The following is a 13,441-nucleotide window of genomic DNA, read 5'->3' as shown; positions in this document are numbered from 1 at the left end:
CCATTGGTAGGGGAGACCAGAACTAGGGGACATAGCCTCAAGATTTAGGACAGAGATGAGGAAGAACTGGTTTTACCAGAGGTTGGTTGATCTACAATTCGCTGCTCATTGAAGGAGTGGAGGCGACCTCAGTAAATATATTTCAAACAAGGTTGGAAAGATTTTTACATAGGAAGGGAATTAAGGGATATTGGGAAAAGGCAGGTAGTGAGTATGAACCTATCGTTAGATCAGCCATAATCTCATTGAATGACGGAGCAGTCTTTAATGGTTGGATAGCCTATTCCTATTTCTTATGTGCTTATATTTACCCCATGACTGCATGTTTTCCCCTCCCAAGCCTCACTCAAAGACAGGTGGGTGCCAATAAGTGCTAGAATCTGGGGAGATGAGTAGGATTAGTGCAAATGATTCCTTGATGCTTGGCACACACTCCCATGCTGTATGACACCATAAACCTGAACACTGGTTCACAACCCTTCTACATTAGAGGAAAATATACAAATTTTTGCCACAAACTATCCAATGCTTCAAATCAGCCATCGTTCTGGAGAAATAAAGACTCTACATGTGAGCAAACTAGTTCAGTTGCAGTTTTGATGCTGTCACTCTCCATACCCTTCTAATTTTGCCTACATGGCTGAGTCCTTCTCTTAAAGCAATGAATTGTGTTGGTTTCTTACCTGGCTATCCACACCCAAGCAGAGGAGCATGAAGAAGAAAAGAGTGGCCCACATCGGGGCAATGGGCATGGTTACAAAGGCTTCTGGGTAAACGACAAACACTAGCCCTGGGCCTGTGAGGCAATAAGATGTGAATTAGTCAGAAAATTGAATTGCATGACATTCTTAAACACTCTAGGATTTCCAATTCTTCTGGCAGCCTGACAGTAAACAAAGCCCAGGAGCAGTCACTTCAAGCTGTTCTGGAACCAGTTAGAGAATGGAACTCAGCAATCCCATGTCCCCCCCAAACTGAGTCAGACTGCCAGGGAAGTCAAGACCAATTCACCTAAAGACAATATTTACCAGGCGCTCTGCTTAAATAGATCTCCAAAAACTTATAGAGGACCCTTTCCATCCAGCACACAGTATTGTTGATCCACTATCATCAAGGTACAGGAGCATTAAAATCATAATGGGAAATAGCTTCTTCCTGCTGTGAGGGTGTGAGATTGATGAACAGTATCCTGTAACTAAATGATCCAAATATTAAGATATTTATTTTAAATTATATTATTTATATATGATTATTATGTACTGTGTATTTTGTGTGTGTGCACCAAGGCCCAGAGAAATGCTGTTTTCTCAGGTTGTGTAGATACAATCAAACAATTTCAGAACAGTTGTTCCAGAGCCTTGGATTATGAATCTGTAATCAAATAACCAAACCAAAAAGCAGTTTCATTGCTTTTTTTCTTTTGCAGAATTTCCCAGGAAACAACAGGGTTCTGTTCCTGAGAATTGTTCATAATCCAAACTGGTTGCAAGCTGAATAGTGTGTGGGAGAGGATCACAATAACAGCTTGGCCCAACCCTTGAGGAGAGGTGTGTGAGTGGGGAAAGAAGACACATGGAAATGCATTACTCCCACCTAGCAGAAGATGTCTGCAGCAGGTAGCAAGTCTACCCCCATCCATTTCATTGGTCTCCCAAATGCTTTGGGGGTTTCACATTTGTTCTTCCTAACTGGGGGCGGAGAGAGGGGGAAATGAACATGTAATGATTCAGCTGTAGCGGCATCAACGGAGAGAACCATATGCAGGTCGGTGTGTGGGTGGGAGAGCGTGGTACCCTTCGCGAGGGAGTCCTTGGTGGCCTCGAATGCACTGCAGGCCTCTGGGGTCCAGGTAAGCATTTTATGCTTAGCTGCGATGAGGGCGAATAGCGGCTGCATGATGCGTGCAGCTCCCTGGATGAATCGCTTGTAGAAGGTGACCATACCCGCGAACTCCTGCAGCCCCTTGAAATTGTCCGGATGTGGGAACTCCTTCGTAGCGCCGGGCGTGGCTCCCTAGGCCATTGATGGTATGGCCCAGGAACTGCATGGACTCTTTCCCAAACTGGCACTTGGCTCGGTTGATGGTGAGGCCGAAGTCGGCCAGCCGGGAGAAGAGGGTGCGCAGGTGGGCCTTGTGTTGTGTCCGATCCCTGCTGGCAACGAGGATGTCATCTAAGTAAATGAAGACAAAATCCAGGTCCATGCCCACTGAGTCCATGAGGTGCTGGAAGGTCTAAGCGGCGTTCTTGAGCCCGAACGGCATGCGAAGGAATTAGAACAAGTCGAAGAGGGTGATGATGGCCGTCTTGGGTATGTCCTCAGGATGCACCAGGATTTGGTGATACCCGCACACCAGGAGAAAGCCCTCACACCATACAGGTTGGCCGTAAAGTCCTGGATGTGAGGAATGGGGTAACGGTCAGGAATGGTTGCCTCGTTGAGCCGTGGATAGTATCCGCAGGGGCGCCAGCCGCCGCAGGCTTTCATGACCAGGTGGAGCGACAAGGCCCACGGGTTGTTGGATCGCCGAATGATCCCCAGCTCCAACAGATGCGAAAACTCCTCCTTCGACACTTGGAGCTTGTCAGGCGGGAGCCGGCGTGCCTTGGTGTGAACTGGTGGGCCCTGGGTGGGGATGTGGTGGAACACCCCATGGCATGGTGAGGCAGCAGAGAACTGTGGCTTGAATAGGGTTAGAAACTTGTCCAGGATTCGTTGGAACTCGGCTCTGGGCGTGCTGATCTTAGCCATCTGCAGCTGCTCTATGCAGGAGGCATCGAGGCGAATAGCCTGGAAAGTACGGGCATCCATCAGGCTCCTACCCCGAATGTCCACCAGATGCCCGTGGGCAAGGTGGAAGTCGGCACCCAGGATGGCGGTCGGAAGGAATGAGACAGTGAACCTCCATGTGAACTTTCGTTGGCCAATCTGGAAGTGGAATGTCTTGTCTCCATACAACCAGATCTCTGTTGCGTTGGCTGCACGGAGGGGAGGTCCTCGAGGTCGGTTCCTGGACTTGATGGCCGTGGCCAGGATAACACTATCTGGGCCCCAGTGTGGATGAGGAACTGCCGGCCGCTGACTGAGTCCCGCAGGTAGAGGAGGCTGTGTCCTTGGCCAGCCGCCGCAGCCATTAACAGCGGCTGGCGTGCTCGTTTTCCTGGAACAAGCAGGGCTGATGTCACTTCCGAGTCTTGGCTCCCAAGCGCTGGTGGGAGAAGCAGAGGCCTGGATGCCGTGCCCTGGTTATGCTCTTGGTGGCCCCTGTAGGGGCTGGATGCTCTACCGCAGCGCTTGGGGCATCTTGGTGTGGTCATGCCCATGCCTCGTGACCTGCTGGACTGCCAAGCCCTCCGGGGATCGCTCGAGCCATAGCTCTTGGACCTTCTGAGCGACCTTCCTCGGGTCGGTAAAGCTCTCTTGGGCCAGTAATGGCCGGATGTCCTCGGGCAGATGGTCGAGGAAAATGTGCTTGAAGAGTGGGCAGTTGGTGTGATCACCCATGAGAGTGAGCATTTTATCCATCAGCTCCATCGAGGTGCAGTATCCGAGCAGCATGCTGGCGCCTGGATAGTCCGAGAGGTCCGGTGAGCACTCACTTGATGGTCTCGTATTTGTATTTGGCGGGTGGGTGCTGAATGAGATGCAGCATGCATTTGGCGGTGGCCTGGTCCAGGGCGGCGACCACATGGTAGAATTTGGTCGTGTCGGATTAAATCTGGTGGAGGAGAAAATGAGCCTCCACGTGGCCAAACCAGGTCTCCGGCTCCTGAATCCAGAATTCAGGCAGCTTGATGGCTATAGCACTTATCCCAGGTTCGCTCATGATGGGTTCAAAGACGTTTGAACCAGTCGGGGTCACCAATTGTAGCGGCAGCTACACTGTTACTGAAAGAATACACAACCAGACGAGTTGAGCTCAGTGAACAGAACTGATTTATTGCAGGCTGCTGGGCTGGACTTGGCTGAGAACCATGCTGGGGGGGGCGCTGACGTCACCCAGGCGTCACGTGGTCCCCCAGTGTGGGCTTCTGAGCCCTGTGCTGAGAAGAGGAAACCCCCGACGGCACCATTTTGCCTGGTTGCCTCACCATGTGGATTACAAGCGGGGCCGGTTCGCCTGCCTAGTGGTGTGCAGCCACACAGCAATGTTTTATGGAACAGCATAATTCACATACCATTAATTGCTTACTAACTACTTCTCAAGAATACAAATCAAATAATTTCTAAACAAATGGAATTAAATGGAAACAACTGGGTGTGTTTCCCCAGTGTAGAACTTTCAAACAGCAATTCAGAGACTTTATCTTTCCAACTTCCTTTTTAAAGAACTACACTCTTACTATTCCCAAGATGGCCTTATTGCTACTGATAAAGTAATATTTCAAAATTAACCATAACTTGAGGCACAACGGGGTAGTGATTGGACTCGTTCTTTGTTTGCACAAAGTTCCCTTCTAATGGTTTTTAACCTGACAGATTTTTAAAAATCATTTTGCATATAGAAAGGCTTTGGGGGATTTTTTAATGAATTTCACAACTTTTATCGATAGTCAAGATTTATAGGAGGTCAGTAATAATTGGTCTTAATAAATGTTCATCTCTTTCTTCTCACACTTTGTACACTTTGAGAGTCTTTTTTCTCTCATGGTTGATTTGAATGTTAAATTGTGATCAGTTTTGGGCCTGTGGGGGGCAAACTGCCCCTACTGTAGATTAATGTGGATGACGTTTGTCACCAACTTTGCTGCAGATCAAGCTCCACGAGCATCCTTATACCCTGGAATGATCAGAAGGAGACTTACCATCAGTGGCAATGTCCTCAACAGGCAGCTTGTGCAGGTAGCTCATGTACCCAATGGCAGAGAAAATCACCAAACCTGCAAAAATACTTGTGACTGCATTTATCACCACGACAACGAGTGTATCCCTGGGAGGAGAACAAGTATAGAGATATGATACATGCATAGCAGAAACATTTGATCACGTTCCAAACTGTTATTATATGCAGAATAGGTAAATGAAGACACTACCAGTCACAATAAAAGACAACATCTAGTTTCACACTTAGGAAAATCTTATTGGTCTGCAAAAGCTGCTCTCTCTGAACTAGAGTGCCCTGAAGTACCTTTGATGTTCAAACCTCTTCAGCACCACTGAATCTCTGCCCAGTTATTGTACACTTCCTTGGCTTGTTGCACTTCACCATTTGGCGAACCACATTTCAAACCAAGTGATCTGCTGTTTAAAGCTTTCCTCCTCAAACACATGACTATTTTCTCTAACAGCCTGCGTTTCCATAATCCACAATATAATTGCATTACTTTCATTATAATGCACTTTATAAAGGTTTCACTCTTTCAATGGCCCCAGGCTTTCAGCTTTGGTTAATCCCTCAGAAACAAAGCCTTCATCACTTTTCTTTGTGGGTCTGTTAGTGGCCCTATTGTGCAATGTTATCCTTTCTTAAATAATAAACCACTGATTAGGCAGCTAGTTCCTTACTTGAGAATGTTGTTATTGAACTTGTTGTAACTGGCCATAGACAACATGCTGCCAAACCCAATTCCGATGGAGTTAAAAACCTGTGCAGCAGCATTCACCCATACCTGTGGCAAAAATGCAGAAATTTAAGATATAAAGAGATAAATTATAAATATAACATGGAGCATTTGAAGTGGCATCTATAATGAGAGTTCGTAGCACTAGGGTATTGAGCATCACGAATCATTGGTAAAATACTGCAGATGTTGTCATTCCTTGTCCAGAATTCCTTCTGGTTCTTCGTCTAGGAACTTGGGAGTCCCAGCAGTGAATATTGTTGGTTATGAATGAGGTAATGTGGTCTCCCCTCTGTAGAGCTTTCAGGGATAGCTGCCAGTTAAGTGAATTACTTACCATCATTCTCCAGTCCAGCCTCATCCCACCCCTGATGTCCCAGGCCCTCTGCAGTTGTCCCACCCATACACACTATTGCCCAAGTCCCAGGCACCCTCAACTCCATAATATGGACACTAATTCAATAGTGCCAACCCCCTCAACATCACAAAATGCCACCCCTCTCAGCATCACAAATGCTAAATCCCCAATCCAACCACCCTTCCAAAACAATGGTCTCAGATTGCACCCCAGCAAGCTCCCCACCCCTTTGCAGGCCTGCTCCTTCTGAGCCCTGAACCCAACCTTCTAAAGCAGTGCTGGGCAGCATGTTTCTGACAGTCTTCTATGCTTGAAGTTCAGTGCTTTTCAGTAGGGGTCTAATGGCCAAATATAGTGCCCTTCATAATGTTTGGGACAGACACTTTTTTTTTTTCTTTCTTTGCTTCTGTGCTCCACAGTTTTAATTTGTAATCAACAATTCACATGTACTTAAAGTGCACACTCCAGATTTTATTCAAGGTTATCTGAAAACATTTTGGCTTGGCCATGTAAAAATTACAGTACTTTTTATACTTAGTCTCCTCATTACAGGGTACCATAATGTTTTGGACATTTGGCTTCACAGGTGTTTGTGATTAATCAAGTATGTTTAATTGCTTCTTTGCTGCAGGTATAAGAGAGCTAGGCTTGCTTTTAAGCTTTTGATCACCTTTGCAATCTGTAATTGCCATTTTTCCAACATGAGGACTAGAGTTGTGCCAATGGAAGTCAAAAAGCCATTATGAAGCTGAAAAACAAGAATAAAACAGTAAAATCAACGCCCAATCCTTAGGATCACCAACATCAACAGTTTGGAACATCATTAAGAAGAAAGAATGTACTGGTGAGCTCAGTAATCACAAAGGGACTGGAATTCCAAGTACAACCTCCACTGCTGATGACAGAAGAATTCTCTTCACAATATCGAAAAATTCCTATAATCTGTTTGACAGATCAGAAACCCTCTTCTGGAGGCAGGTGTGGATGTGTCAATGACTTCTGTCCCCAGAAGACTTTATTAACAGAAATGCAGAGGCTACACTGCAAGATGCAAACCATACCAAAGGTGGAATGCTTTGGACCTTGGGCAGTTTCTTTACACCTCCACACTTTGCTCTTGCTATCCCTCAGATACAGGATAATCTTGATCTCATCTGTCCACAAGATCTTTTTCCAGAATTCTGCAGGCTTTTTGGCAAACTGTAATCTGGGCGTCCTGTTTCTGTGGCTAACTAGTGGTTTGCATCTTGCAGTGTAGCCTCTGTATTTCTGTTCATGAAGTCTTCTGCAGACAGTAGTCATTGATATATCCACACCTGCCTCCTGAAGAGTGTTTCTGATCTGTCAGACAGACATCTGGGGATTTTTCTTCATTATGATGAGAATTCTTCTGTGGTCAACAGTGATGTTCTTCCTTGGAAGACCAGTCCCTTTGCAATTATTGCTCTCACCAGTACACCCTTTCTTTTTGATGGTGTTCCAAACTGTTGCTTTCAGTAATTCCTCAGGTTTGGGTGATGTTTCTTACAGATTTATTTTTGTTTTTCAGTGTCATAATGGCTTCTTTGACTTTAATTGGCACAACTCTGGCTTTCATGTTTTAAAATGGCAACTTCAGACTGCAAAGGTGATCAAAAGCTTATAAGCAAGCCAAGCTCTCTTATATCTGCACCAATGAAGCAATTAAACATACCTGAGTACTCACTTGTGAAGCCAAATGTTCAAAACATTATCGTGCCCTGAAATGAGGGGTCTATTGTGACAGATTTGTGTGAACCTTCATTTTAATGTTAAACTATATTTCTCATAAATAAAAATAACTTAGTAAAGTAAATTATAGCATAAAAATATTGTATCTGTATTCTTAGTAGTTAGTTGTGGGTTGGTATAGGGTCACAAAGGTCACAGTACATTTATAGAGAACCATGGTTTTCTGAGAAGAAAGCTCATTCTCGGAATTGACATGTCTGGGAACTGCTAAGGAAGCTATTCATTTTAAAACTAAACTACAAGGCCTCTTGAACAAGAGAAATTAAACTCAGAGACATGTGAGTGATATACTTAAGCCTCTGGAACAGAAGTGACATAATCTTTCGGAGTTGTGCTGTCTATAAGGCAGAAGTATGAAAATCTCATGGTTCACAATAAATTGGCCTGGGCAACTGTTTAAAATTACAATAACTGATCACATGATTTTAAAGAATTGGAACTGACCTCATTGATGATGTAAATGGTCACCTGATTTGGAGAATTATATTATTGAATTCAGATATTTTTAGTCAGTTCAGTTTGGGAGTTGACACAAGTCAAAACCCTGTGACGCACAGGGGTTGAAACCTTGTGAAAGACAGAGTTTCCAAAAATGGTGTTGTTATGTGCATTACTCCTGGGAAAATGGGAACATAGAATCAGTGGCTTTTGAAATAAGGAAGACCACTTCGCTATCTCTTTGGAAAAGAGGACAGATTTGTATGGTCACTTCATTTAACCCTTGTCTGGTTTATGACTTCATCGTGGAAGAAGATAACCACATTTAACCCTTGACTGGTTTTGTGAATTCATCATGGAAGAAAATAGCTAATGAGTAAAGAGGCCTGAAGATATGATGTTTAATAGCGCTTTATAATTATTTCTGAACTGAGAATTTAAGACCTTTAAACAGGACTAAAGTGATGCTGAACTTTTAAAGATTGACTTTTCAGAGTGGGGCTTAAATTATGTGTGCACACACACACACACATAGTGGGGGTTAAATTTAAAGTTTAGAGCAATGGTTTTCAATCTTTTTCTTTCCTTTCTCTCACATACCATTTTAAGTATTCCCTATGCCATAGGTGCTCTGTAATTAGTGAGGGATTGCTTAAGGTGGTATGTGGGTGGAAAGAAAAAGTTTGAAAACTACTATTTTAATCATACCTAATTGACTTGTTATGTGCACGGTTTCATAACTCCAAAGGAAATGGGCCCATGAAAAATTTTCTCAAGCAAAATATTTCAGTAACAATTGAGTCTAAAGCAGTGATTCTCAACCTTCCTTTCCCAATCACCTACCATCTTAAGCAATCCCTTACAAATCATAGAGCACCGATGGCATAGGGAATACTTAAAGTGGTTTGAGAGTGGAAAAAGGTTGAGAACCACTGGTTTAAAGATAAGTGAGAAATGCTATGTTACTGATAGTTTAATAAAAACTATTATTTTGAATTTATCATTGTCTGGTGAATTTTCCATTGCTGTTCCTGTGTTAGTACTAACAAAGTCTCTTTAGTCCCAAACAAAATTTAAAAAGGTGGTTAGTTCATAACACTATGTATAAAATGTGCTGCAATTTCTACATGGTCAAACTAAAATGTATACAAATAACCTTGAATAAATTCTGGAATGTGTACTTTAATTCAACATGAATTGTTTAATTACAAATTAAAAACTGTGGAGCAAGGAAAAAACATCAAGGGTGACACTGTAGTTGGTGTCCCACTGCTTGGCCCAACATTGTTGCATTAGTTTAGAGTACAATTTCCAAGCACAAATTCTTTTAATGTAAAAGCAATATTTTCACTTGACTTCTGTCTCTGGTTGGAAAATGAAAGCTAGACAGAACTGTTTAACATGCTTTGTAAATATTCATTACTCAATGAATACACTTCCATAGTATGTAATACCACAAAATGGAGACCAAAAGTCAGTCAGTCAGACTCTCTGTCTTCCTCCCGACCTCCCATGCTGTCGGTGTAGAGTTTGCATGCTCCCCTTGTAAACATGTTTCCATTGGGTCCCCCAATTTACTTCCACATTCCAAAGATACATGCAGCAATTGATAGGCTAATTGGCAACTGTAAATTACTGAGTGGAGGGTATGGAAGAATGAGTATGGCAATGGGATTGCTCAGAGCTGGCCAGGCTAGATGGTCTGAATGGGCTCATTCTGTGCTACAAATACAACATGGTGCAGTCTTCCATTGAAGTCATGGTGCTGTCATTTTAACAAGTTAGACATTGTCCAAATCAGATTAGACACTATTTATCCACATTCTCCACCTCTGCAACTCTGGAATAAAACTGGCAGTTGTTTAAACAAACAGAATTGGAGCGACATGGTTTTTAGAAGGACACAGGTAAAACAGTGTGCTTTTTAATCATAGAGCTTCAGTGTTTTCCAATGTTATACCAATCAAAACCCAGTGAACTGTCTGGTAGGCACCTGGACATTCAGTAGCTGGCTCCATTGGGGTGTGAGGAAGAAGAGGATTCCTTCCTTGGCTCCTGGTAGCTGGATATTATTGATTAGAAGACTCATCAGGATAACATATGGAAAAATGGCTGTAAAATACACCACCTGGGAAGACAGAGAACGAGATTGATTCAATTTGGGTAGAATATAATTCAGAACAGGATCAGAAATAAACAATTACAGTCCTTTTGCAGGGTTCCAGACATTGAAATTTAGTTAGATTGGCTCTTCCCACAGTGTACTGCCTGAATACATGGGTGTTCATTCACTGTAGAACACTTACTCGGTGCATAATCTCACACCCACATGCTAATCCCAGTTATTTTCGAATAGGGGAAGAGGTAGCAGCTGGAAGACAGCCAGGTACCAAAGGAGAACGGGAGAAGAAAAACAAAAAGATCGAAACTTCTGAAGGGCCAACCAGTTTATTCAGGTGCAGCTTCAACGCAGGAGGACAAAGCACTGCTGGGTCTGAACCCAGCATCAAAAAGTACCCACGGATGCAAACCAATAATACCATTTCCTCAATGCCTCTTCCTCTCCCAACAAGCAACATCAGGTGTGGCTTGAAACCACCTTTTTTTTTGCTCTGCATTCTTTTTTTTAAATTTTTTTATTTTTCACACTATAAACCATATTGATCAAGATACATACATTTTCCTTTTCAAATATATACAGTGTCGTTTTCTCCCCCCTTCCCTCCCTCCCTCCCTCACCTCCCCTCCCACTTATTTAAAATTCAGAATATAAGATACATTAAACCCGTTAAACAATGTTGTCACTCAATAAAAATAAACAAGAAATTCCACTGAGTCAGTTCTTTTCATTATCTTCTCCTTCTGTCATTTTAGGTGGTGGATGTCCATGGTAGGTTTTCTCTATTGTGTTTCATGTATGGCTCCCATATTTGTTCAAATATTGTAATGTTATTTCTTAAATTGTATGTTATTTTTTCTAATGGAATACATTTATTCATTTCTATATGCCATTGTTGTTTTCTCAAATTATCTTCTAATTTCCAGGTTGACATAATACATTTTTTTGCTACAGCTAGGGCTATCATAACAAATCTTTTTTGTGCTCCATCCAAATCAAGTCCAAATTCTTTGTTTTTTATATTACTTAGGAGGAAGATCTCTGGGTATTTTTGGTATATTGCTTTTTGTGATTTTATTTAGTATCTGGTTTAGATCTTCCCAAAATTTTTTCACTTTCTCACATGTCCAGATTGCATGAACTGTTGTTCCTGTTTCCTTTTTACAGCAAAAACATCTGTCTGATACTGTTGGGTCCCATTTATTTAACTTTTGAGGTGTAATGTATAACCTGTGTATCCAGTTATATTGTATCATACGTAACCTTATGTTTATTGTATTTCTCATGGTTCCGGAGCATAGTTTCTCCCATGTTTCATTTTTTATCTTTATGCTTAGATCTTGTTCCCATTTTTGTTTGGTTTTACCATTTGTTTCCTCATTCTCCTTTCTTGCAATTTAATATACATGTTTGTTATAAATTTTTTGATTATCATTGTATCTGTAATCACGTATTCAAAATTACTTCCTTCTGGTAACCTCAGACTGTTTCCCAATTTGTCCTTCAAGTAGGATTTCAGTTGGTAGTATGCCAACCTTGTATCGTCAGTTATATTTATCCTTCAATTGTTCAAAGGATAATAGTTTATTTCCCGAAAAACAATTCTCTATTCTTTTGATCCCTTTTTTCTCCCATTCTCTAAAGGAAAGGTTATCTATTGTAAAAGGGATTAGCTGATTTTGCGTCAGTATTAGTTTTGGTAGTTGGTCATTTGTTTTATTCCTTTCTACATGAATCTTCTTCCAAATGTTGAGCAGATGATGCAATACCGGAGAATTCCTACGTAGTACCAATTTTTCATCCCATTTATATAATATATGTTCAGGTATCTTCTCCCCTATTTTATCTAGTTCTAATCTAGTCCAATCTGGCTTTTCCCTTGTTTGATAAAAATCTGATAGGTATCTTAATTGTGCGGCTCTATAATAATTTTTAAAGTTTGGTAGTTGTAAGCCTCCTTGTTTACCATTCTGTTAATTTATCTAGTGCTATCCTCGGTTTCCCTCCTTTCCATAAAAAATTCCTTATTATTTTCTTTAAATCCTTGAAAAATTTCTCTGTTAATCATATTGGTAATGTCTGAAATAAATATTGTATCCTTGGGAAAATGTTCATTTTAATACAGTTTATCCTTCCTTTCAGTGTTAGTGGTAAATCTTTCCAATGCTCTAAGTCGTCTTGTAATTTTTTCATTAGTGGATAATAATTGAGTTTATATAGATGGCTGGGGTTTTTATTTATTTGTATACTTAGATATCGCATTGCTTGCGTTTGCCATCTGAATGGTGATTCTTTCTCAAATTTTGAGAAATCCGCATTATTCATTGGCATTGCTTTGCTATTATTTGCGTTAATCTTGTACCCCAACACTTCTCCATATTCCTTCAATTTCCTATGTAATTATTTTATTGATATTTCTGGTTCTGTTAAGTATATTATAATGTCATCTGCAAATAGACTGATTTTATATTCCTTGTCTTTTATTTTTATCCCTTTCATTTTATTTTCTGTTCTTATCAGTTCTGCCAGTGGTTATATGGCTAACGCGAACAGTGAGGGAGATAGTGGGCATCCCTGCCTTGTTGATCTGCTTAAGTTAAATTGTTTTGATATATATCCATTTACTGTCACTTTCGCCAATGGCCCCTTATATAATGCTTTAATCCAATTAATATATTTCTCTGGTAATCTCAATTTTTGTAGTACTTTGAATAAATAATTCCATTCTACTCTGTCAAAGGCCTTCTCAGCGTCTAAAGCAACCGCTACTGTTGGAGTTTTATTTCCTTCTACTGCATGAATTAAGTTAATAAATTTACAGATATTGTCTGTTGTTCGTCTTTTTTTAATAAATCCATTTTGGTCTAGATTTACTATTTTTGGTACAGTCGGCTAATTTGTTTTCTAATAGTTTAGCTATTATCTTGTAAACTGTGTTAAGTAAAGATATTGATCTATATGACGCTGGTGTAATTGGATCTTTCCCTGTCTTTGGTATTACTGTAATTATTGCTGTTTTACATGACTCTGGTAAGCTTTGTGTTTTATAAATCTGGTTGATTACTTCCAGCAGGGGAGGAATTAATAAATCTTTAAATTTTTTATAGAATTCTATTGGGAATCCATCCTCTCCTGGTGTTTTATTGTTCGCTAGTTTTTTTATTATCTTCTGTATTTCTTTTATTTCAAATGGTT

General features: G+C 41.2%; 1 protein-coding gene across 2 annotated transcripts in view; it reads right to left on the bottom strand.

Moving 5' to 3' along the window:
* Positions 1-13,441, bottom strand: part of LOC138761125 (sodium- and chloride-dependent GABA transporter ine-like) — a 103,296-nt gene that overhangs the window by 15,974 nt on the left and 73,881 nt on the right. For both annotated transcript variants that reach the window (XM_069932769.1, XM_069932768.1), the window contains exons 5-8: positions 10,121-10,255; positions 5,506-5,609; positions 4,806-4,930; positions 684-796 (exon numbers count right to left, since the gene is read on the bottom strand). In XM_069932769.1, coding sequence (XP_069788870.1) covers positions 684-796; positions 4,806-4,930; positions 5,506-5,609; positions 10,121-10,255 — 477 coding nt within the window. The remainder of the gene's footprint in view (positions 1-683; positions 797-4,805; positions 4,931-5,505; positions 5,610-10,120; positions 10,256-13,441) is intronic.

The sequence above is a fragment of the Narcine bancroftii genome, chromosome 4 (genome assembly GCF_036971445.1).
Source record: "Narcine bancroftii isolate sNarBan1 chromosome 4, sNarBan1.hap1, whole genome shotgun sequence".
Taxonomy (NCBI): domain Eukaryota; kingdom Metazoa; phylum Chordata; class Chondrichthyes; order Torpediniformes; family Narcinidae; genus Narcine; species Narcine bancroftii.
This window is presented reverse-complemented; position numbering and strand designations above follow the sequence as displayed.